At 43.9% G+C, this 24972-nt stretch overlaps 1 protein-coding gene and 1 long non-coding RNA gene across 3 annotated transcripts; both read right to left on the bottom strand.

Annotated features, from left to right (window-relative positions):
- Positions 1–11984: 11984 nt before the first annotated feature.
- LOC146427542 (uncharacterized) lies at positions 11985–14449 on the bottom strand. Its single transcript, XR_014856362.1, has 2 exons — positions 14359–14449; positions 11985–14024 (listed from the first exon to the last, which is right to left on the bottom strand). It is a non-coding gene; the product is annotated as an uncharacterized LOC146427542 (long non-coding RNA).
- A 205-nt stretch (positions 14450–14654) lies between these two features.
- On the bottom strand, positions 14655–23248 carry LOC146427541 (uncharacterized). Of its 2 annotated transcripts, none has more exons than XM_085081627.1 (10): positions 22753–23248; positions 20338–20459; positions 19780–19828; positions 19481–19527; positions 18731–19341; positions 16852–16957; positions 16480–16626; positions 15336–15396; positions 15049–15215; positions 14655–14968 (listed from the first exon to the last, which is right to left on the bottom strand). In XM_085081627.1, the coding sequence occupies exons 1-10, from the start codon at positions 22994–22996 to the stop codon at positions 14798–14800; spliced, it is 1725 nt and encodes a 574-aa protein (XP_084937753.1). In that variant the 5' UTR covers positions 22997–23248; the 3' UTR covers positions 14655–14797. The 2 variants fall into 2 exon arrangements, with proteins under 2 accessions (XP_084937753.1, XP_084937754.1); XM_085081628.1 differs by having other exon boundaries at positions 19481–19524.
- Positions 23249–24972: the final 1724 nt, after the last annotated feature.

Below are 24972 nucleotides of genomic sequence, written 5' to 3'. Positions count from 1 at the left end.
CAGGCTGTGCTGGAGCTGCTGCCTTCGGAATGCAGGGCAGGAGGTGCCCAGGGGTGCCCAGCCCAGCCCCTGGCACAGCAGCTGGAAAACAACACAAAATCCAGCAAATCAAATTTTTTTTTAATTTTTAAAAATTTTTTAATTGAAAAAAATTTTCTATTTTTTTTTAATTTTGCATTTCCCATTAATGGGATTCACTCAACAAGCATCATCACTTATAGGGAAAAGAGCCCCAGAGTCTGGTTTCTAATTATTAGTAATCATTAATTGGATGGAAACCAGAATTAGTGATCCCAGCTGCAAACAAGGGGAAGGAAGTGTGATTATCTGCTGGGTGAATAAATTGGGTTTTGTATCATTAACTCAGGAGTCTGGCTGAAGGAAAAAAATATTCTGCTGAATTCAGAATTGTTAGGAAAAAAATGAATGATTTTTTTGGGTTTGGATCTGATCTCAGGTGGGTTGTGGTTGCTTTTGTGTGAATAAGGAGAGCAAATCTGAATCTTACATGGAAAAAAATTTTAGAGAAAATGGAAATTAGTAAAATTCCATTTTACATGGAAAAAAATTTTAGAAATTAATTCGTGACTTGACAGTTTTTTGGTAAAAAGAGTACTTTATGTCGTTTGTTTTGGTCAGGCATTTAAAAAATTTTTATCTCACTGATGAATTAGGAAGTAAGAGTGAAATTCATCTATATCTTGAATATCTTTGCGAGGTTTATGAACAAGGTTTTTTGGGAATTTTGGGATATTTTTTGGGATTTTTTTAGAATTTTGAGAATATTGGGATTATGATGTGAACAGTCCATATGGACGAATTTTACCCACATATAAAAAATGGGATTGAGTTACAATTTATTCTGATTTTCAGCTTTACAGGTGCTGCTGAAGGGCACAGATCAATTGTGCGTTCACTGAATCGACTCTTTCAACAATATTCTCTATAAAACAGAGTGAAAATAGTATTTTAGATGAAAATTTAGCATTTTACTCACCCCCAGTGCCAGGCAGGCAGCCAGCAGCAGCAGCAGCACAGTGATCACCCCGATAATCTCTGCCCAGTCAGGCTGCAGCAGGAGCTCCTCTTTCCTGGCAATTCCCACCTGGACAGCAAACCTGGGGCTGCTGGGCAGGAAAGGTCCCTGCTGGTGGCATTGTCCCCCAGGTGGCATCACCCTGATGTACTGCAGGACACACAGACAGCCCAGTCACTGCATTTTTATCACCATTTAAATTCATTTTTTTGTCTCTTACAGAGCCAAACTTCACCGAAAATGCACCATTTCCCAGAACCAAACTCATTAATTTATTTCTCTTTACCATAAAAATATTCTCACTGTTATTTTCACACCTTCCTGTGATTCCAAACGTCCACCTGGGACACAAAATGCTTTTCCAAGAGGGGAATTAAAAGGAAATTTTAAGGATTTTAAAGGATTTTAAAAGGATTTCTTGCTACAAACCATTCTCTTGTGCCGATTGCTGCTCAGCTGCAGCACGTAAGTTCCAGGAGTTTGGAACTGGAAAGGGAAGAGCAGGAATTTCTGGGGAGTTTCTCTCAATCCTTCCCCGAGGCTGCGGAAATCTCCCCAGTCGAATTCAGGGTTTGTGTTGTACAGGTTGTTTCTAGGAGGGAAAGGAGAAAAAAATTCTTGTTTTTTTGGGGTTTGGCTTGTTTTTATTTGGGTTTTTATTGTTTTTTTTTTTGGTGTGGGTTCGTGATTAGGGTGGGGATTTGTGAAGGTGGAACTGTTGGAAAATTGAGGACATAAATGGGAGTTCCAGCACTGAAATATCCTCACAGCTCCAGTGTTTCCTCACCCAGCTTTGCTTTGTCCTCCTCTGACCACCTCTCCCCCCAAATAAATGCAGGAATTAACCCCAAGGAGCAGCAATTTTTATTTTCCAGTGCAAAAATAATTACAGGAAACACTTCCAGGTCAGAATCAGCATCACTCAGACATCAAGAACAGCAAGTACAGATTTAATTCTGCCTGTTTTAATAAGTGAATGTTAATTTATCAATGACTTGCATGGTCTTTCCTGCTGTGCCCTAGTCTTCTCTGCAAAAAATGCATTGAATTATGTTTAATAATGAGAATTAATTAATATAATATAATATAAAATGGTATATGATAATATACTACAATAATATTACTAGGAATAATGAGAATTATTCCTACTCATGTTTTCTTTCAATTCTATGCTGCAAAAAAAGTGAAAAATTTCATTTTTGCTCGCTATAACTGAAGCAAAAGTGCACTGGCTGGGTTCTTTCATTCTCTAATTTGTACTCACACATCATAAACTGGGAAATGCTCCCTGGAGACGACGAACAGCAGAGTCACATTGCTGCTGAGGCAGGTGATGGGGTTGAGGATGCCAAAAAATGGGGTTTGGGATGTGGAATTGGGATTTTTCAGGCTCTGTTCCTGCAGCTCCCTGCACTCCTCGTGGCCAGGCTGACCTGGGACAGCAAACACCCTCAGCAGGTAGAAATTCATTTTTGTGTTTATGATTAAATTGTGTAAATTTTAATTTCCAGGATTAGGTTTGCTGGCCAAACAGCATGAAAAGAGAGAATCCTGGGATGGTTTAGGTTGGAAAGGAACTTGAATTTCATCTATTTCACCTCACCATGGGCAGTGACAACTCTCACCATCCCAAAAATGGGACCAGGAAAATCCCCAGCAGACCACAGGAAAGGTATGTGTATATATATATATATATAACTTTTTAATTCCATAATTTTCCAGATTTTGGGAAGTGGTCTCTGTTTTCTGGAGAAATTCCGTGGTGTTTCCTGCATGTCTCCTCCAGGGCTGTGCACATGTGAGAAATCCCAATGAAATCCTGGAGAATCTGCATTAAGTGTGAATTTAGGAGCTTTGCAGGACTCACCTGGAGCTGTTTTTAAAGGAGGACTCTGTTTGTGAAGTGATGAAGCTTCATTCAGCATGATGAGATCATGGAGGAGTTGAGGGTCAGGATTATACACCCCTAAAAACCCTTTCCCTGAAGTGGTATTAAAAAAAAAAAGTCATTTCTGGTTTTCAGTACAAATTTTATGTTGAATTTTGCTTTGAATTTTGCTTTTCCTTCTGGAGCACCAGCTCAGCAAAACCCCCAAGCATGCCTTGCAAACTCTAAACCCAAATGGGATATTTTTTAGCACATTCCTCTCATTTTAGGGCACTTTTTGGAATGTTTAGGGTTTCTGAAAGCCTTTAGGGTTTGCTTGGTGCAGCATTTGGTTTAACCTGAAAGGCAATGAACCTTTGCAGAGAGCACAGGGACAAGTGAGTCTTTCCTAATGCTGATATTCCATTTTCTGGCTGTGCAAATTCGGATTTTTGGCCTGGATCTGGAATTCTGGGGGGAAATGTTGGATTATTTCTAATTCCAGTTGGTAAGAGTACATTAAAATTTAAATAGTGAGGAAAGAAATCTGTGCAGGCAAAAAACCTGAGAAGAGATTCCTCTGCCAGGGAAAGAGATTGTTCATCTTGGTTTGTTATAGTTTGGGGAATGGGAGGAAATCTCAGAATATCTGTCTTGTCCTGTAAAACTGGAGATATAACCAAATTTCAGATTAATGTTCTCAGAGTAAACAGGACAAATTCAGTGTGGAGTGGCAAACTCAGATTGCTGTTCTCAGCACAGAAACACCAAGATTCCTCAATTTTTTTGTTTTAAGCACCGTGGAAAAGCTTTTTGTGCACAAACCCCATTTAATTCCCATTTAATGCTGCTGTTCTTCCCCTCACCACTCATCTCCACCACGTGTGCTGGCTGGCTGAGTTTGCCTTGTCCTGAAGCACAGACATCTTCCAGAGAGAAATTTGGTCTTGGCAGAAGTGTCCTTAAGCCATCTAAGGAAACAGCAGTCTAAGAGAAAAATAATTCAGATTTTTTTGTACCTGATTTTTTTTTTCATTGCAATAGAAGTTAAAAAAAAATACTCCATGGTTGTAATAGAATAATATTTGGGTTTTGTTTTTATTTTTTGCATTCTATAATTTTCTAAGCAAAAGGAATGAGGATCTGCTTTGATTAAAGCCCAACAATAGTAGGTAGATGATGGAAATTACCAGTTTTTTTGGTGTTTTTTGGGTTTTTTTTACCTTGCTGCCATTGCTGTGGGTGATGACAAGCTGAGCTCTTCCCTCTGCACAGGTGACCTGCAGGATGGTTTTTTGTTGCCTCCTGCACTGGGAGTTGCACACCTCCTCCAGGCTGTGGGTGTGACAAATGCAGAGCCCAAGGACTTTGTCATAACCTCGATAATCCCCTGGGGCAGAACAGACCTGCCAGTAAAAGCACCAGGAATGATGGAGAAAAGGCAAAACCTCAGTGAAAACACTGATAATTTATTCCTATTCCTATCCTGGCTTTATTCTTTATTCCTATTTGTTCTTTATTACTATCTTGGCTGTGCCCTGTGGAAGAAGAGCTTGGGGAATTTTGCTGGTTTTTGGGCACTTTCTGCCTGGCTTTTGGGGCACTTTCTGCCTGGCTTTTGGGACACTTTCTGCCTGGCTTTTGGGACACTTTCTGCCTGGCTTTTGGGACACTTTCTGCCTGGCTTTTGGGACACTTTCTGCCTGGCTTTTGGGACACTTTCTGCCTGGCTTTTGGGACACTTTCTGCCTGGCTTTTGGGACACTTTCTGCCTGGCTTTTGGGACACTTTCTGCCTGGCTTTTGGGACACTTTCTGCCTGGCTTTTGGGACACTTTCTGCCTGGCTTTTGGGACACTTTCTGCCTGGCTTTTGGGACACTTTCTGCCTGGCTTTTGGGACACTTTCTGCCTGGCTTTTGGGACACTTTCTGCCTGGCTTTTGGGACACTTTCTGCCTGGCTTTTGGGACACTTTCTGCCTGGCTTTTGGGACACTTTCTGCCTGGCTTTTGGGACACTTTCTGCCTGGCTTTTGGGACACTTTCTGCCTGGCTTTTGGGACACTTTCTGCCTGGCTTTTGGATTGAATGAGCACCAAAATGGCAATACCTTCTGGGAGCAGTAGTGTCTCCATCCCCTCTTGCTCAGACACTTCCCCTCCTGGTTTCGGGAGGTTGAATCCCTGCAGGCAGCGAAGGTTTGTCTCACACAGACTCTTCCATCCCTTCCAGAGCTCCTAAAACCTGGCAGGCAGGTGCAGAGGGCATCACTGGGCTGGGAATTCAAACAGGGGTTGGATTAGGAACCAAAAATTCTGTGTTCATACAGCTAAACCTTCCAGTGAAAGGGGAGGATTGATGAAACCCTGAGAAACTCAGAATATTTGTAGGTCTGGTGTCCTCAACCCCTTCCCTCTGGCTTCTTTTGTGGTTGGAAATGAGATAAAATGATGCCTGAACAGGGCTGACCTGAAACAGGCTGGATAAAGTTGGGAGAATAAAAAGCAGATTAATTTATTAAAGGACTTTAGGTACATTCAGGGCAGACAGAGCCTAGAGAGGCTGCACCCAAAATGGACAGTGAGTCATGAGTTCTTCACATTTTATAAGTTCTGTCTATTAACAGATTGAGGTTTAATCATCTAATTACCCCTTCAGGTGATGTCAATCACCCCAAGTTTGATCCCCCAATTCACTGTTGGTTACATATTTTGGGGCTCTGAGGCAGAAAAGTGTCCTTGGGTTTCCCAGCTGAGAGGAATTGTTTTGTCTAAAATGCTGGGAACAGAGGTTTTTAGCACTTTATATTGAGCCAGCTACACACTAAACTACAGATACACAAAAAATAGAAACTAAAAATCCTTAAAGCATCGTGAAAGGCAAAGGCGAGACTGAGCAGAATGTGAGTTTATCCCAAGGGGTAAGTTTGGATTTCTGCCCTACCTGGAAGAGCTGACCTTTCCCGAGGCACACACAGCTCTGCTGCCCCTCTGCAGGCTGCACTGCCTGCGAGCCACAGGGCAAGCAGGCCTGCTGGCCACGCCTGGGGTTGAAGAAGCCCACGGGGCAGGGCAGGCAGGGCTGGGAGAGCAGAGCTGCTCCTCCTGAGCCAAAGGTTCCCGCTGGACATGGCACTGGGGGGTTGTTCCCTCCAGGGCAGAAAAAACCTGGGAACAGCAAAAAATTCTTTTCAGTTTTTCTTGTGCAAAGCAGTTTGTTGTGCAGATGAATGGCTGTTGAATTTTTTTTTTTTTTTCAAATATTGCAGTGTGTTTGTCATAAATCAGTTAAATACGTCTTGCTTCAACCAAAATATTCCCTAATTTCAATATTATTTAATTATACAGAACAAAAAGGAACTCTCCTGATATGTGAATATTATGACAATTCAATTTAATACTCTACACTTGTTTTTAAGCTTTTTTTACTTCTTACAATACAAACTTCAGCAAGCCAGATTGATTATCTAAGAATTACTGTAGCAATCATCAAAATTCAAGCCTGGCTTCATATTTATAGAGGAATAAGTGACTGAAAAGCAAATAATTTTGGATAAATTACCCACAAATACCTGCTGGACAAACGGGCAGACTCTGCTCTCCTCTTTTGCAGTGAATCCCACTTCTGCATTCCTCATCCTTTTGAAGCTCTGTTTCCCCTCTGACTCCAGGAAAGGCTGGAAAAAGAGAGAAAAAGAGGAGGAAAAGATCCATGGATTTATTGCACTGAGCAGCTGGAAGTGCTGAGTGTGGCTGAGGAGATGACAGAGGGGTGAGGAGAGCTCTCCTGCCCTGCTGAATATTTCATGGCCAGGGAGAGACAAAACCTCGGTGTGAAATATTCATGGGAGTTATTTGAGCCCCACAGGTCAGAGCAGAGCTGTTCCCTGCCCCATCTGAGGAATATTCATGTGGAATGAGGCCTGGGAGGTGATTTCGGTGATGACAGAGAGTTTGCTCCTGTAAATCTGAATTTTTCAGGAGTTTTGAGAGTCCCTAAAGCCTCATTTACCACAAGGGATCAGCTGGGTTGTGCTTTTGGGGTTTGATCATCATGAACTGTTCCACCTAAAGCAAAACGCTGTTAAGAAATTGATTTCTTTTTGGCACTTGCTATAAAAAAAATATAGAATTATTCATAACCAAATTACCCCTCTGCTTTTCAATATCAAAAGTGCAATTCAAGGACCTCAAGGTTGAGGGTTTTGGAGGTTCTCTGGGGGATTTGGGAGGTGCCAAACCCATGCAGAGCTCAAACCCATCGTGGTTCCCACAGCAGAGGGCAGCCTGGCTCCCTGCAGGGCGGAGAAAGAGGGAATTGGTGCCACATTTTCCATCCAGGAGAGATTTCCTTTTCTGCAGACCTTTTCCTCGTAATCCAGAGCAGATTTCCCAGCCCTGCCTGCCTGTGCTGTGATGGAGATGTTCAACATCCTCCAGGGGTTTTTGTTTTCTCGTGGAAAAATTTATCCAGAAATGCTCTGGAATATTTGGTTATGGTTTTTCCCATCTGCTCTTAGCAGGAAATGCACATTTTTCCAAAAGGTGTTTGACAACGAGAAGCTGCAGTTTGGACTTTCTAGGGACACAATAAATGAGTGCTTTGCATATTTTGGTGTGTTTTGAGTGGCAGTCTGGGGAAAAACAGTAGTGAGAGAGGTTTTTTCTGGGAAAAAAACAGAAGTGAGAGGGAGGTTTTCCTAGAGAGGAATTATTTATCTGTTTGCAAAAGTTAGGGCTGTGAGTGAACTGGTGATGTGCAGAAATGATCAGAAGTTGTTGTTCCTTGGATGCTGCAGTGAAGGATAAATTGATTTTTTTACTCACTGAAAAGCCTGAAGTTCCCAGCCAAAGGTCGTGCAGCAAAATAACCACTAAAATTTGGTCCTTAAAGTGGATTTACTTCCCTCTGAACCGCCTGAGCTATACATTTCAGCCCCAAACATTCTCCCCTAGTGGCTGCCAGGGCTGGAAGTGCCCAAGCTGCACTCCTGTTGGAGTTTGCATTCCCCAGGCAGGGAGCTCTGTGTCTCTGAGCAAGCCTGGAGTTGCCACACCTGAGAAATCCTGCAGAGCTCCTGCCTGGAACAGCCTGGAATGCAGAACTGCCCGAGATCCTGCAGGGCTTTGCTTTGCTCTCTGCACTCCGAGCAGGAGAAACTCTGCTAATTCTGATTGCAGCAAAGGATTCCACTGCAATTCCACAGGTTCTGCTGCTGGAAATTTTTTAATTTTTTAAAAATTTTTTCTTGGGTTTTTTGGGGTTTTTTGGGGGTTTTTTTGGGTGGGTTTTTTTTTGTTGATTTTTTTGTTGTTGTTGTTGTCAGTGAAGGTTAAGTTAGACAAACCTCCCAGCCCTGCATCTGCCAGAGAATTTGGGAATTCAATGTGGAAATGACCCCCAGACATTCCCCAGAGGGATTCACTTCCACAGGAAAATAACACCAAAAGCAATTAGCAACTTTCATTTTCCTAGGGAGCATTTCAGAGTCATTTCCCTGCTGTTTGCCCCACAAACCAAGGTGCAGAACAAATAAATAACTAAGCACCTTGTGATACAATCAGCACATTCAGGACTTCCCTTTTCCACAGAACTGTCCCCTGGCTGCCAGGCTGGCGTGTTCCTGGCAGGGACAGGAATTGAACAGCATCATAAAACCTTCGGTGACTAACGAGGGCTAAGAATTCCTGCCTGAGTCACCCTGCAGGGCTTGGCTGACACACTGCCCTTTAGTCATCTCCACCTTGCCTTTCCAGGCCAGCAAAAGGACAGGAAAATGGAGAATAAACGCAACAAACTCCACTTTTCTGCTCGGTTTTGAAAGAAAATGAGCAGTTTGGATGAACAGCATCTGAACCCACTGTGGGGTTGAGCACAGGAATTGGAAATTTCACTGCTTCTCAAGAGGCTCCTGAAGAGAGCAAAGCAAAACCGATTTCTTGGTGTTCTGGAATTTGTGAAAGCATCCCTGATGTTTTGAACTGGAGTTTAACTCCTGTAATTATTTCAGTTTGGAGTTGTAATGTTTTTCCCCTCGCTGAACTTGATCACTGCAGTTTTCAGTGATCTGCTAAGCCAGATTAGTGTTATTTTTAGCTATTTTTCAGCTATTTTTATATTTTTTGTTTATATAAAAAAATATTTATATATTTTTTCTTCCTGAGCATCAGGGCTTGAGATTTAATTATTTTAATCACGTGGTAATAAATAGGTATATGAATATAGGAATAACTATAAAAAGATAAATATATTTGTATATAAATATATGAAATATAAATATGTATTATATATACATAAATATGTATAAAATACTGAGTCAGGGTAAATTTTGGTCTCATTTATCTTAAAATTTCATAGAGGTTTCTCAGAAAAAGAGCCACAGGTGGGATATGTTGATCTGCAAATATCTGATGAATCTGCTCCATAGTTTTATCAAGTAGTATTTTTTTTTTCCCCAACATAGAATTTACTCCCCAGTTACTATTTACCGCAGGCTTTGATTTCTGTGCTGAAAACCATAAAAAACCAACCTGGTTATCCTGAGATAATCCTGAAAAGCCAGCTGAATCACAATTTAAATTTAAACAGATGAGCAGAGAGGCCAAAGAGAACTCAGAATTTTTTCAAATCCCACGGACAACACAGGGACTGGAAGTTGTTTATTTTCACTCTGGCTTTGTAGTTGTATTTTTGCAATGGGAATGTTTTATGGCTGAATGGATTAAAACATAATTTTAATTATAATTTTAATATAGTTATATCTATAATTTTAATTATAATTTTAATGCATCTCTGCAGCTCTGATTCTAGGGAATAAAACCCCAAAGTTTATTTAACCAGCAGGAGAACTCAGCTGAGGTTTTTGGGTTTCACCAGACAAGTGGAAATAAATCTCCTCCTGCAAAGGACATTAACAAAGCAAACATCGCTGGAATCTCTCAATTACAAAAGTCACCAGGATGGACTTTCACAGCTTCACCTCAGCAAACAGCAGCTGGGCTGAGAGCTCGAAGAACTGCTGGGTTCTGCGGAAGCTTATCTGCCCCAACATCGGAGCAGGAATTGGCTGTGAGTGAGTAACGATTCCAGCGAAATGGAAAGGTCACGTTACAGGCACACCTGGAGCGCTAGGAAGTGAAACCAGAAACTGCCCAGCAGAGCCGCTGCTGGTTCCTAGAGCCTCTCCAGCAGGAGCTTCTGGCTTAATTAAAATGGGATTTCACCACGGCCTCTGCAGAGCTGGGAAAAACCACCTTTTAGCCCTGCAGGACCTTTGGGGAAGGAGCAGAAAGAGCTGCTGGAGGGAATGAAAACAGAAGTTTGAAGGAGTCTGTGCTTTATGGATTCTAAAATGCTTCAAATCTTGGTGTTTGTGAGGGTGAAAATGTTAATTTTCACTATTTTTGAAGGCAGGTTGCTGTGTGTTCCTCTGCCTTTAGCACCCAATTAGCTGTGAATGCTTTTCTAGAAGTAATCGTGGAAGACTCAAAAAACCTGGTTATTCAGCAGTATCCAGAGGGTTTCACCTAAAACAAAGCAAATTCTAGCCAAATTTCATATTTAAAGTTTGCCACTGGGATTTTGTAGCTCCTGCTGGGTGATTTCCTTCAGGTCCCCGCTGGGTGTTTACTCTGGTTGAAGTCACCCTGTGGTGATTTCTGCCTGTGTTTATCACACCACACACCTTTCGCAGCTTGTGGTTGGAGATCTTGTCATGCTTGGGGATAAAAACAAGACTTCTGCAAACTCCTGGGGCTGGTGCTGCTGGGAGGAGATGAGAAATGGAGATAATGAGGAGCTGAGAGCTTCCCAGACTGGCTCCCCATGGGTGTAGCAGCTTCCCTGGCCAAGCTGGCAGTTGGGGTTTGTAGCTGGGAAGTGATTTACCCACCACAATCCTGCTGCTGAGCTGAATGACCCCAAAATTGTGATATAAACCTGCAGGGATGGCTGGGCTGATGGCTGTGGAGAGAGGAGGAATCCTGCAGGGCACATCCTGCAGCTCCCAGCTGAGTGTTCATCCAGGGAAATTCTGGGCTAAATATGGATTAAATCAGCATGGTGAGGTTCAAGCATTTCTGCAGCTCCTGGGACCGTCTGAGAACTCTGCTCCCCACACTCAGTCACACCCAGATCTGTGTTTCTCCTCCTCCTTCCCTCTCCTCTCCCTGCTGTGAACCCTCTTGGAAGCTCCTGACACACTCAATTTCCAGCTCATGGCTCTCCCTCCTCTAAATTTCTTTCATCTGCTCTGCTCTGCTGCAGAGTTCCTCTGCTGCAGGAACACGCCTGGCTCTCAATTTTGCCTCCCAAGTTTCTCCAGCAGGAAAAATGAAACCTGATGGGTGAGACTGCTCCGAAAGAATCCCAATCTGCTTGGGCTCAGCCTCTCCCCTGGCTGGGGAATTTGGCTCCTCCAGCCCTGCTGTCATCACGGGAAACAAGTGGAGTTGTGGGAAACGGGATGCAGAGGAAATGTTCGTTTTCTTCCTGTTGAGCCATGTTCTCCAGGCTGGGGATTGTTTTGCTCAATTAACCCCCAATTCTGGCTCGTTTCTTAGCTCCTCATAAGATTGGATTTGTTATTTGTCTGCTAGAAGGATTTTTTAAAAAAATATAATTTATTTTCTTTGCTTTGCCTGTGGTTTTCTTACAGTCATGGCATTGTTCTGTGCCTGACATGATCTGTTTTCGTGGGCAGCAATCCCTGTGTGTCTCAGCTGAGGATTTGGGGCTCTGGGAGGTGAAAGCAGCTTTGGGGAGGATCTTTGCAATAATCGTGACTGTGCAGCAATTCGGGGCTTCTAGGACACATTTTGGAGGATAAAACCAAATTTTTTGAGGGGTTTGAGCAGCTGGATCCCTCCCAAAATTGAGATCCTCCTGCCAAGGATTTGGGTTCTTTCATTCCCTTTGGCATTAGGAGAATTCTGGAGGATTTCTGCATTTTTAAAACCCAAAACATCAACAAAACCTTTACACCTTCAGCTTCTCAACTCTAATTTGCTTTTTCCATGATGTCCCTTCTGTTGGGTGTTTGGTGTAGAAACTTTGGATAGAAAAATACAGAAAAAAAACCAAGTTATTGCACGAAATAATGTATTTATTGGCAGGAAGGAACAGAGAAACAATGTAAAGCGACCTACTAACAATGCAGTTAATGGATAACTGTGGTAGAATATATGTTAGAAGCGAGTTCATCTCTGAGTATATTGAATAAATGATATATATGAATAGTTTAATATTCCTGTCCTTCCACCTGAATGGTTTCCATGCCTACAAGATTAATGTTGTATTCTTACATGAGTTTTCTATGCTTTTTTAAGGTATTCTGTGAGAAAATTCAGGTTTTTTTCCCTCCAAATGCTTATTGATGATTCTCTTTGTTCAACATTCTGTTTCATCCTTGGCTCTGGGTGTGATGTAGGATTTTTTGGTCAGTTTATAATGAAAATAAGGAGATGGATCTGACCTTTCAACCCCACAAATTAACTGAATTAACCCAGAAGTTCCTCCTTAATTGTCTTCAAATGAATGAAAAGTTCAGTGAGTCAGGGAGAACAGATGGGAGTTAAATGTCAGAAAGGAAGAAGGAGTGATGATGGAGGACAGAGAGGAAAATATTTGTAAAACTTGAGGAAAAAAAGGGAAAAAGAAGAGACTTGACATGATTAAAACATGAGGGAAAGTTATGGAAGGAGGTGGATGAGTTATGCAACTCATCACGGGATAACAAATTATATATTTTCTAAATGAAATCCTGAAAGATTTCCAAATCTCCTCTCTCCCTCAGACTAGAGAAAACACAAAAGAGAACTATTTAGCCGTCCAGGGCATGAGAATCATAATTCATGACCCAAATCCCATTGGAATTAACTTCAACACTGCCATTGCTCAGTAAAACTCAATTCACCTTGTGCAACAAAGCTCTCGGAGCTTAACACTTCAGGAAACTCCATAACACCAAAGTAACCTTTGTTTTGTTTTGTTTTTTTTTTTTTTTGCAAGAAGAAAATGCAAAGGGTTTGTTTAAAAACAATATTCCCCAACCATGCTGAGTACTTAACACTGAATCCTGCAATTCCACGTGGGAAAATCTCCCGTTTTCCTCCACGGGAGACACGTGAGGAGTTGCTGGATCAGTGGATTTTTTTGGGTTTAGGTTCTGTAAAAGTAGAATTGCTCCCGATGTAGCAAACAGGGAAGTTTCATAGAAACCAGCGAACTCGCAATCAGAAGTTAATAAAAGAGAGTAAGTCTGGGAAAAAATAATTTTTTTAAAAAATAAAATTATCTAGTTTGTTGGAATTCTACTGAGTATCTTTGCTTTCTGGCAGTACAGGATAACTTCACCTCCTCGTTATCCTCCCAAAACTGCTGTGTGCAAAACATGACCCTTAAAGAGGATCATTGTTGCTAAACATTTAAATTTTCTACAGGTAAAATCCTATTAGAAAGAAATTGATACAAAATACTTTATCCCAGACTTCACCTGCAATCCATTATCGGTGCAAACTCTGATTGCATAAATAAAAAGCTTGATTTTTTTTGCTGAGAAAAACATGCTCAGCACGCTGAATTTATTTTATTTTGGAAGGACTTCCTGAGAGTGCCTTAAAGTGTGACTCCTCCAGCCTTGGCCAAATTCAGAGCCACGCTGCAGAAAATATTCAAGATCAGGCTCTGAGTTCCCAGAGCTCGTGTTCAAAATGAGATTTTCAGTCTGTCTGAACATTGGAGCAACAAGACCAAATTTTGACTGAAATCCTCAATTCTAGGCCCTGCATGGTTAAAATCTTTTTCTTTGCCCAAACACCTGCATGAAAAATCATCATGCAGACTGTGGTGCAGCTGTGCCTCAGAACTGAGCAGAGAAGCACAAAGTTTAATTAAGACCTAATTATCCCTGCAGCATCCAACTCTGAACTCCTGCCTTGTGTGAATCCTGAGGATTTTCCCCATTTCCTGTTGGAAATTTTCTGTAATTCTGGGTGCAGATGAGACATTTCCAGCGGTCAGTTGGAGCTGTAAGATATCCTATATCACATTTTTCCTCTGGTTTTTTTTCCCCCAGCAGCACGAGGCTCACGAGGTGCAGGTGAGGAGAGTTATCAGCATTTCCCTGCAAGGCAATAAAGCAGCAAATCTCAGCCCAATCCCAGAGCAGCTGCTCCTGCTGAAGCCAAGGGTTTATTGCCCCATTTGGTGCCTGGGTGTGGATGAGGAAGGAGCTTTGCAAGGAAAATGAGTGCTGGGCAAGAGTCTGGAGCAAAGCCAAGGGCTGTGCTGAGGTCCTGAGCATCTTCTCCAGCAGCTCCACGCTGTGGAGGTTTGGGATCAGTGATTTTTGGGGTTTTTTTCCATCCCTAAGATTCTGTGGGGTTCAGCAACTCCATCACAGCTGCTGAGCCACAAAACCCCCAACGGCCTGGACTCGACTTCCCACCAGGAAATACCTTTGAGAAGGACATCCAAGAGGTCTGGAGATGCCATGGGACAAAGTTCAGGTGAGTTCTCTGGGGCTGGGGGAGCTGGGATTCCTCTTGGGCTGCAGCTCTGTGCAGGGGAGCAAACCAGAACAGGGAATTTCCAGCAGAACTCCCTTGAAATGAGTTTTTCTATTTTACTATGCTTTTTCTGCCATTGGAAGAACCTCCAGAACAGGGAATTTCCATTTGAACTGCCTTGAAATTAGTTTTTCTATTTTACTATGCTTTTTCTGCCTTTGGAAGAACCTCAGTGATTAGAAATGGGGCTTTAACTCTGTATTTCTAATAGAAATATTACTATATTATTCCATTTAATGTGTGCATGCTGGTGGGAACTCTTATCTGACAGAGTCCAAAAGAGACTCTGGGAAAGATGAGAGCTGTAAATTTCCTTTTCAAGCGCCAACTATTTGCTTAATCCTGGAAAATAACCTTGAAATGCCTGTGTGAAGCAGCCACAAGTTACCTGTTGCAGAACATCCTGTCCCTGGGGTTTATGATTCTGAAGCAAACACAGGAGCTCTGTGTTCTCCTCCAGCCTCAGCCAGGTGGTGGAGGTTTGGCACGAATTTAGCACCTGCAGAAGACAGCAAATCCCGTGGTTGCACAAGGAGGAGAACACTTAAGCCACAGGGGAGAGCCTGCTGGGCTCCTCACCTGCAGCTCGGGTTTTCCTCCCATCTGCAGCAGGCAGAGGATTCCCTCCAGGATTTGGTCTCTCCGCAGTTTCAGGAATCTCCCCAGGTCGGTGTCTGTGGAAATCCTTTGGGATTCTGTCACCAGGACAGTGTGGGCCAGAGCAGCACAGTGCAGAGGTGTCAGACCTGCGTGGAAAACCCCATGGAAAGGTCAGGTTTAGTGCCTGACCCCCTGCCTGGAGGAAATCTGTATTTATGTTTTGTATTTGGGAATCTAAACCTGTGCAGTGAAACATTCCCTCTTACCACAGTGGTCAGGCAGATCCACTTCCACACACACCCCACTGTCCTTGCAATTTTTCAGAACCTGAAATGAAGAATAACCAGCTGATCCCTGACCTTTGACAACTCCAAAACACCCATTTTCCCCCCCAAATCCTCCTGTAACCCCATCAGACCAGAGCTACATGGAAAACTCTGAGTTATTTTAACCACCACAACATGCTCTTATTGCCTTTTATCCAACAAAAGTTACCCAGTTTACATCCAGAACTCTCAAGTATCCATTCTCTGCACCTGATTTACCTGCAGAACTCTCAGATCTCCATTCTCTGCACACAATTATTTACCTCCAGAACTCTGAGAAATCCATTCTCTGCCCACAGTTTACCTCCAGAACTCTCAGATATCTGTTCTCTGCACACAGTTTACCCAATTATTTACCTCCAGAACTCTCAGATATCCATTCTCTGCACACAATTTACACAACTTTCTTCCAGAACTCTCAGATATCCATTCTCTGCACACAATTTCCACAATTTACCTGCAGAACTCTCAGATAGCCATTCTCTGCACTCAATTTCCCTCCAGAACTCTCGAGTATCCATTCTCTGCACACAATGATTTACCTCTAGAACTCTCAGATATCCGTTCTCTGCACACAGTTTACACAATTTCCCTCCAGAACTCTCAGATATCCATTCTCTGCACACAATGATTTACCTCCAGAACTCTCAGATATCCATTCTCTGCTCACAATTTACCTCCAGAACTCTCAGATATCCATTCTCTGCACACAATGATTTCCCTCCAGAACTCTCAGATATACATTCTCTGCTCACAATTTACCTGCAGAACTCTCAGGTATCCATTCTCTGCACACAATTATTTACCTCCAGAACTCTGATATCCATTCTCTGCACACAATTTACACAATTTCCCTCCAGAACTCTCAGATATCCATTCTCTGCACACAATTATTTACCTCCAGAACTCTGATATCCATTCTCTGCTCACAATTTACCCTATTCACCTCCAGAACTCTCAGATATCCATTCTCTGCACACAATTTACCCAATTTACTTGCAGAACTCTCAGGTATCCATTCTCTGCACACAATTATTTCCCTCCAGAACTCTCAGGTATCCATTCTCTGCACACAATGATTTACCTCCAGCACTCTCAGGTATCCATTCTCTGCACACAGGTGCAGTGGGGTTTTCCCAGAGCTGTCCTGCTCGTTCACATTGGCTCCCAGGCTGATCAGGTCGCTCACCATCAGGTGTTGGTTCTTTTCTGCAGCAAGATGTAAAGCAGTCTGAGAAGGGAAGAAGGGCAGAAAGTTGCAGTGAAAGGCAAAAATCAATTTAAAAATAATATTTTTAGGTATTGAAGTGAGGAGTTGTGACTTGTGCTCCATCATTCCCTCCATTCCTGTTTTTCCTTCTTGTCCAGAAGGATTCTTGGTGCTTGACTGGTGTTTGAAAGAGGGTTGCACGTGATAAAAAATGACATTTTTTCCTGGGTAAATCAGCATCCTTACCCTTTTCTCAGCGTCCTTCTCGTCGATCTTGTTGAGAGATGCAAATCTCTGTGCCAGGGCGAAAGTCAGAGCTCTCCTGCCTTGGGCAACAGCCTTGTGCAGCAGCCTGGAAGAGAACTCAGCAGAAAATAATCAGGAAAGAGTAGCCAAAATACCCCAAAGGAGTGGTCAAAATACCCCAAAGTGACAGGGAAAGTGTATTTTAAAGCATAAAATACTAAGGCTGGAAAATGCTAAAATTCTGGGGTATTTAAATGTTTGTTTAATCTCTAAATTGTTGCTGATTTTGTCTGCCAGGATTTCTTGCTGTTATCCCGTTCCTCTCCAGGAGCTACTCCATGATTCCTTGCTGCCAACAATCTCTCTTTGCACAGGGAAAAGTGTGTAAGATCCCCAAAAACTGAGAGAAGGGAAACATTTGTTCTTAAAAGTAAAATTTCTGAACTGGAATTGAGTTGTGATGAGGAGAGATCAATTTCCTCTGTGTTTTCAGCCTTACTGAACTACTCAGATTAGTAGTTTCTACTAATGTTTCTACTGAATTAGTAGTTTCTACTAATGTTTCTACTGAATTTCATCCCAAAAAAGAGTAGGTTTTTGGGTTTTTTTTCGTAAATTTGGGCACATCTTCCTTTTCTCAGGGAGGAAAAGTGAATGCAGGCAATGATGGTACTTATTTATTCATTTTCCCCTTGTATTTTCGTATTATATTCTTGAAGGTGTCTGAATATCTCTTACTGGGTTGGCATTTTTTGGCTGGTTTTTTCCTTTTATTTCGGTGAATTTTTGACCCTGTTGTTTACCATTGAGCAGAAGTCAGAATGATCTCATTTAGTTTGTAGTCCTGCCTTTGTGTGGGTTTTTTTGAGTGTAAAATCTGATGTTTAAATACTTAATGAAATTGAGTTTAGGAATGAGGAAACTTTTTCTTGTGAGTTTTGCATAAACACGGGAGTGGAAAAGTCTTAATTTCTTAATTGTGATTATTTTCTTTCATGTGTGAGAAATTTTGGTGTGTTATTTACAGAATTGCAGGAAATATTGCAGTCGGCGCCTTATTGTTGTTTACTTATTTATATAATTGCTGAAAAGTGAAGTCTAATTTTATTATTGCACTGAAAATCGTTTTTCTGAGAGGAAAATGGGGCTTTAGGAAACAGGCCAGTGCTGTGCTCAGTTTTCCCTTGGTTATCAATATTTTAAACTCGGGACAGGAATTTCTCTCTTTCTCCCCAAGACTAGGACGATTTATAAATTATGAATTGATTTCTGTCAATCTGATTTGATACCAGCTATCCCAACCTACTTAAACAGCATGGAACCTAATTAGATATTTTAATTTATTCCTTATAAATACCTATTTTCCCCAATCCCAGGGGAGCACGGAGGTTTCTCGGGATCAGGAAAACCTTTGCTTTCATTTCATTTCCAGCACAACAGCCACTCCCAGTTCTTTGGAAGTCTGTGCTCCAGACGAGCAGTTTGTTTTTTTTATGTAATCCTCCCATCCTTTTTTATTAGCAGCTAATAATATAACTAATTACCCTGAGAGTGTCTGCAGCATGGAAAAGATCTTTTTTGCATATCTTTTTGGGTTTTTTTTCTTTCCCAGTGCCAACTTCGCTTGATTTTAATTTTCTCAAGAATCCCTACATCCACCTAAATATTTGAACACCGAATTTATCCTGATGCCAGCTGTAGCTCAGGAATATTCCCGCACATACAGTGTGTCGATATTTTTAATATCTGCCTAAAATTCTGTATACCGAGGCAAATCTGAGCAGAGAAATTTTCGCTGCGAGTGGCAGGAGAGGTTAGAGGAAAAGATATCCCCGGGGGAGCAGAAATCACCGCATTTCAACAGAAAAAAACCAGAGACCTGTTGCCATTTTCATCAGGAGCGAGCAGTTTTTCCGCCGGGATGTTTCTCAGCAAGCTTTCCTCCCTGCGCAGCTGGAACTGGAAGAAGGAGAGGGCGGAGAGGTCCTGGTGTGGGAAGGGAATTTGGGATGGTTTGGTTGCTCTGTGAGCTGCCGGCAGCATCTCTGCGGGGCTGAGGTGAGCAGGGATGCTCCGGGATGGGGAATTCCTCGGGAATTCCTTCTGGCAGGGAGGAAGAGCATCCTGAATCCACCCCGCTTTGGTCCTGGAGAACATTCCCGGCCAGCCGCTCTCCTGCCCGGCACGGCAGGAAGGCTCTGCCTGTCCCCGCAGGATGGGGTGGAAATCTCGACAGCAGCAGCAGCAGTGTGAGAGTTCCTCCGCCGAGCTCTTCAATCCTCCCCGCAGCCCCCCGGCTGCCTCCTCGCTCCCCCCGCTTTCCCACTGGCAGTTTTGGAGCTCCGTGGGGAATCCCTGCCAAAACCCATGCGGCGCGGCAGGCAGCGGCTCCTCCCCGAGCTGGCTGCGGTTCAGATCCTCCTGCAGCACCTCCACCAGGATATCGAGGTCCTCCAAGCCTTTGGGGCTCTGCCCGGCGCTCTGCTTGCTCTGAAACGGCAACAAAAGCCCGGGCAGGGCGGAAGATGGGGGAGGGAAGCAGACATGAAGTGTCCTGTTCTCCCTCGGTGATAGAACAGGAATTCTGCCCCGGGAGGCTGGCAGGGAGGGCTGGAGGTGTTCTGCATACCTGTCGAAGCTGTTTCTCTGTATAAGGGTGAGCTCTCCTCTTCTCTGCTGGAAAGGGAGGGAGAGGAAAGCTGCTCAGAGCTCGGGAGAAGCACCCAGAGCAGATTCCCACCAGTGCTGCCCCAGATAACAGGGATAACCCAGCCAGGGTGGGGATGCAGAGCCTCCTGGAGTTGAGGGCAGCTGGGAACCAGCAGGGATCACTGGCCATGGCAGAGGGCTGCTCTGGCTTTGGGGTACCTCACAGTGATGGTCCTACTAGAAAAGGAGGCTCTGTTACCAACTGAGGTGTTCCCAAACCTGTTTTTCCTGAGGCTCCTTTGGTTGCCATCTTCACTGGTGAGGCTTCCTGAGGAGACAAAACCACCCAACTTGAGTGAGAGATGCTTACAGGGCAGAGGAGACCAAACAGTGGCAAATATTGAACACTGACAGAGTGACAGAGAGAGAGAACAGCCTATCCTGCTGGGGATTTGGCTTAGCAGGGGGAGAGATTTCCACGAGTGGGGAATTCATGGCAGTGTTGGAAAGATCTTTGCAGCAGCAGGGAGTGTTTCAGCTCCCTGGGCTGATTCTGTAGCAATGTTTTTACTAGTTTTTGGGCAATCTTTGGCTTGACTGGATGATGTACAGAATCAGTGACATGAATGAATTCCTGCTGTCACTGCCTTAGAGTTGCTCCTAGCCCAGCCCTCACCCTGTTTAAAATTTGGGTTTTTTCTCCACCTTAAGCATTGCTTTGGTGGCTGGAAGAGGCAGCAGCTGTGACCTCTCCAGAACACTCTGTAGCAGTGGGATTGTGAGCACCAGGATGCTGCAGCCCTGGGAAAAGCCTCTCCCACCTCAGGGAGCTCTCACCTTGCCGTGAGCTGTGTCCAAGCCTTTGGAAAGGCGGATTTTCCTCAGCAATTCCCGCACTGGCATCTTGACTCTGACCCCCATGTAGCGCTTCTGAGGGGCATCAGAGCTGAGCTCTGACTCTGCAAAAGTCACAAAAAGATGCTGAAAGTCACACAACTCTCTGAGCTGCTGGATGGAGGGTGGGAGGGTGAGGTCAGCCTGGGGAAAGGGCTCTGATTCCGAAGTTCATCACCAATTGTGGGAAATTTCTGCATCTCCCTGAGTGTTCTTTGGCTCTGACATCCTCTCTGCTCAATAATTCCTTGAAGGAATTCCTCCTCCATTTTTCTGTGGATTTGCTTTTGGGGAATGTGTCAGCAGTGTTTAGATCTCTGCCCCTCTTACTCATATTCTGATTTTCATGTGTTGTGGTAAATCTGTCTTTGCAGCTTCCAGTCCTGTGGTTTGTTAAATTGCTATCAGTGCAACAACAAGGAACAGAATTTATTCCAAATTAAGATAAGGATGCTCTGTCCAGTGGCTTTCCCCAGTGGCTCTCGGTGTGTTTGGAAGCTGTGGTGTGATTCGAAGGGAAACAATGATTTTCTGTGCTGAAATGAAACAGTTATTTGAGAATATCCCTCATTGTCCAAACAGGCTTGCTCTTTGTCAAAACAAGCTGCTCTGTGATTGTTTGTGTTAGGTCTCCTCGCATCTGCTGCCTGCATCCCCAAACTTGAAAGACTTGCCCAGATTAGGAGCTTAAATCCACTGGCTTTTGAAATACCTTTTATGTAACACTGTTGTTCCTGTCCTGCTCTTGTGCTTCCCCTCTGCTCGGAATAACCTTTACAGGGAATGCATTCAGTAACAGATATGAACAAAATTATAGATTTAATGTATAAATCAGGGTTTTCCCAATGAAATACACCATGGAGAAAGGCAGAGATGCAAAGAAAGCTTTGGGAAGCAGAGCGTGGGATCCTGAGAGCAAAGAGTCATCCAGCAGCAATGCTGGAGCAGCGAGAAGCTTTCTGTTCCCACTGCAGCGTGAGGAATGAAAACAGCTCTTGTGATCAAACACAACTCAGGATTAAACAACACAACAGCCTAAAACGCAAAAAACTGCATCGAGCAAAGAGCTGCTGGTGCTGTTAAATACAACATGAGGTGCCTGAACTGATACTCTCGACCAAAACTGGAGCTGCTGGGGTCAGGCTGTGGATGGGAAGCTGGGGAGCTCAGAGGTGGCAAGCAGGGGAGCTCAGAGGTGGGCAGCAGGGGAGCTCAGAGGTGGGCAGCAGGGGAGCTCAGAGGTGGCAAGCAGGGGAGCTCAGAGGTGGGCAGCAGGGGAGCTCAGAGGTGGCAAGCAGGGTGTCATGGGTTTGAGACAAGGACACTGCCAGGAGGACTCACGAAAAGAGGGCAACCAGGCTCCAAGCTTGAAGTTGCAAAAAGCCTTTAATTACCTAACAGAGTTGGAGGATAAATGCAGGCAAAAATAAACTTTTCATAGAGAGCTCAGAGGTGGGAAGCAGGGGAGCTCAGAGATGGGAAGCTGAGCTCCCAGGATGTCTCAGAGGAGGCAGTCCTGGCAGGGGAACCAGCCCCACAAGATGTGGTTTCTCGTTGCGCGATTTTTTGTTTCCCTTCGCCGCTCCAGGCAACGAGAGCTGACAGCCCTCCAGCAGGAGGGTGGCGAATCAGAGCAGCAAATGGTGCTGCTGGAATGGAGGGATGGGGTGGTTGTTTTGGGATGAGATTTTTGGCACTTCGCGGTGTTTAACCTATCGCTGAATAATTAGAACGTTGGGGCCTCGAAATGCAGAGTTTGTTTCTCAGACTGTTCTGGAAATGAATCATTTTTTTTTTTTGGATTGGTGTTTTGGCAATGAATTATTTACTGTTTGTGGAGTATTTTAAAGGTTTCTTTGAGAGGCTTTGTAACAATTTAGTAGGATTGCTAACACGTTGTTATTTGGGAAGATTTTCCAGTGAAAAGTGGGAAAGATCCATCTATGATGGATCAGATAAATCCTAGGGATTGAAGAACCCTGCAAAGGCAATGATTCACCCAACACGCTTCCCTGTGACTTTGAAATGTTAATAACTCAGAAGGTCACATCCATTAGCGAAACTGTTAGTTCAGAACTAAACTTGCAATTCAGAACACAAACGAGCAGCAAAGCGCTGGAGATGGGCAGAAACGCTGGAATATTGGGCATCCTTTAGAAACCAGAGCAATTCCTGCCTTCAGCAGCACAACAGCCCAAAATCCAGCCCAGACTGAGCAGGAGAACGTGCTGAACACCTCTGACATTACTGAGCCTGATTTGTGCTGCTGCTGGTCCAGCTCTGCATTGCCACAGGTTGGCATCAGTTGGTAAAATTTCATTTGCACAAAGCAGGAAATAAAGATTTTTTTTCTCTTACCAGCAGGAGCAGGCATCCCTTGAGGTTTGCATGCAGGAGGAGGGTGGTGGAGCTTGGGGCTGGCGACATTCTGCTCGGTTAGTCCAGAGTCTGGCAGCGATGGGCTCTGCTGGAAGCAGCTCTTGGGGCTGGCAGTTTCTCCAGGCAGGGGAGATCCCTGGCCTGGGCTGTAGCCACAGGTTTCACTTTCACTCATGTTTTGGTTGACCAGGAGCTCAGGACTCATGCAGGCTGTTTGCAACATCTCCACTGTTGTGTGTGGGAAAAGATGAAAGAGAAGAGGGGAGGAAAAAAAACCCTGGTTTTTCAGTTGTGTTTAAAAAAAAAAAAATCAATCCAGTTTCACATTGAGACCATGGCAGTTGTATTTAATCCTCCAGTGCAATTAGCTGGGTCCAGCTTCCCTCTTCTCTTTGCAGCAGCAAGTTCTTGCAGTGGGAGAATAAAATCAGCCCTGGAATGCCAGCAGCAGCTTTTGAGAGTTTCTTGGCTGCAGTTCTCCTTTGCTCTTTATACTCAGGTATGGTTCAGAGGACGTCAGCCTGGGAAGGCTCCACCCTCTTTCCTAACAATCCCGAGCAGCTGATGAAGAAATTACTTTTCCCAAGAAAAAGCTTAACTGCAAGTTGAAAAAAATGGTTTTCCTGCTGTGTGGGACAGAAAAATTAAATTCTGATTGATTTGCTGGGAAGGGAAAAGCAACCTCTGACTTGGGGTTGTCCAAGTGAGTAAAGCAGTAGTAGATCCTGAATTAAATGTTTTGGGAATTCTCAAAAGAGGTTTTCAGCTGGGAAAGAGTCAGTTTTCTTCTCGGAAGCTGGTGCAGTGCTGTGTTTTGGATTTAGCAGGGGAATGCTGTTGATACCAAACTGATGTTTCAGAGCTTGCTTGGTTGTTCTTACCCTAAATTAAGGAATTTTCAGGTCCCCAGGCAGGAGGTGCACGGGAAGCTGTGAGGGAGAAGCTGGCCATGGCCAAAGGGACATTCCATGCTCTGCTCAGTGGTTAAATCAGTGGATTGAAGCACCAATTTCTGCCTGGGGCCTGGCTGGGCTTTGGGCAGCAGCAGCTGGGGAGAGACTGCCTTGTGCTTCTTGTTAGAATTGGGATTTATTTCTCTCTTTCTCCTCCCTCTCTCATTTCCATTCAATCATTTCATACATTAAGCTATTCTTATCTCAACCATGAATTTTTTTACCTTCTCCCACTTCCCCTCCCCATCCCACCAGGGAGGGATTAAACCTGGAATGTGGATAATTTGGTGCCACAAGGGTTAAACCATGACACCTCTTACAGGAAATCTATTTCCTGGGCACCAGGAGATCTCAGTATCAGATCCAAACTCCATTCCCATGTCCCTGGGAAATGGATTTCACCCCGTGGGCTGTGCCATTTCGACTGAACAAGCAGATATTTCTCTTAAGTACCTAGATTGGAGAAAGGATTACGATGCTTATCAAACACATCTCCTTCCGTGGCTGTGTCCTGGAAAGCATTCCAGATTTAATCCAGAGCAATATCATCTTTGATATCAATCTGAGCAGAGAGCAGCCAGACTTTCTGGGGCAGATTTAAAAGAATAAAATCCAATTTATGTTATAATTTAAACTGGGCAGTGACTCCTCTCCCTGACCTGCACCATCTCCTGCTTTCCCTGCACTGGGAGCAGCAGCTCAGGGATGTTGAAAGGATTATTCAGGTATTGATCAAAGGAGATTTGGGGCTTGTAGAACAAGCAGGGAGTCAGGAGCTGATCTGCATGGCAGTGGTTGCTGCTTGGCTCTCTGCCCCACAGATCATCCCTGTCAATTAATGGATCTGGGGAAGCTGAATGGATGAGAGGCACATCCATGGCTGGAGCTGTGATTTCACCTGCAAAGGGCAGGAATTTCTGATCCCTGTGAGGTCCCCAGGGCTCTGCAGCTCAGGGATTGAAGGCACAGTGAGCCAACATCCCAGTTGATTCCTCAGTTTGTTCAAGGGGAAGGGAATTTGAGAAATAACCTTTTAATTTCTGAGCTGTGTTGCCTGGCTGACATGGAGAGAGTCACACAGTCTGGCTTTCCCTAGGGACACATCCTGCTCTCTTTGGGTAAATGTTTCCCTTCCATTCCACCTGCTTTACCTTATCGATTGCATGAGGCAAGCTGGAGCCAGGATTGAACCCCTCAGGGACACAAACCCCTGTTTTATCCTCTAAATATCCTCTAAATATCCTGT

This window comes from Lichenostomus cassidix, chromosome 24 (assembly GCF_008360975.1).
Source record: "Lichenostomus cassidix isolate B80296 chromosome 24, HeHo_3.0, whole genome shotgun sequence".
Lineage (NCBI taxonomy): Eukaryota > Metazoa > Chordata > Aves > Passeriformes > Meliphagidae > Lichenostomus > Lichenostomus cassidix.
The sequence above is the reverse complement of the archived record's forward strand: the minus strand, read 5'-3'. Positions and strand labels throughout refer to the sequence as shown.

What these genes read in the sequence shown, in the direction of transcription:
- LOC146427541 (XM_085081627.1), bottom strand. Translation starts at nt 22,996, where the DNA reads ATGTTGCAAACAGCCTGCATGAGTCCTGAGCTCCTGGTCAACCAAAAC. An exon ending in AGAAGGACGCTGAGAAAAGG is followed by an intron (nt 16,627 to 16,851) that starts GTAAGGATGCTG and finishes TTCCCTTCTCAG; the next exon opens with ACTGCTTTACATCTTGCTGC. An exon ending in GAGGAAAACCCGAGCTGCAG is followed by an intron (nt 14,969 to 15,048) that starts GTGAGGAGCCCA and finishes TGTCTTCTGCAG; the next exon opens with GTGCTAAATTCGTGCCAAAC.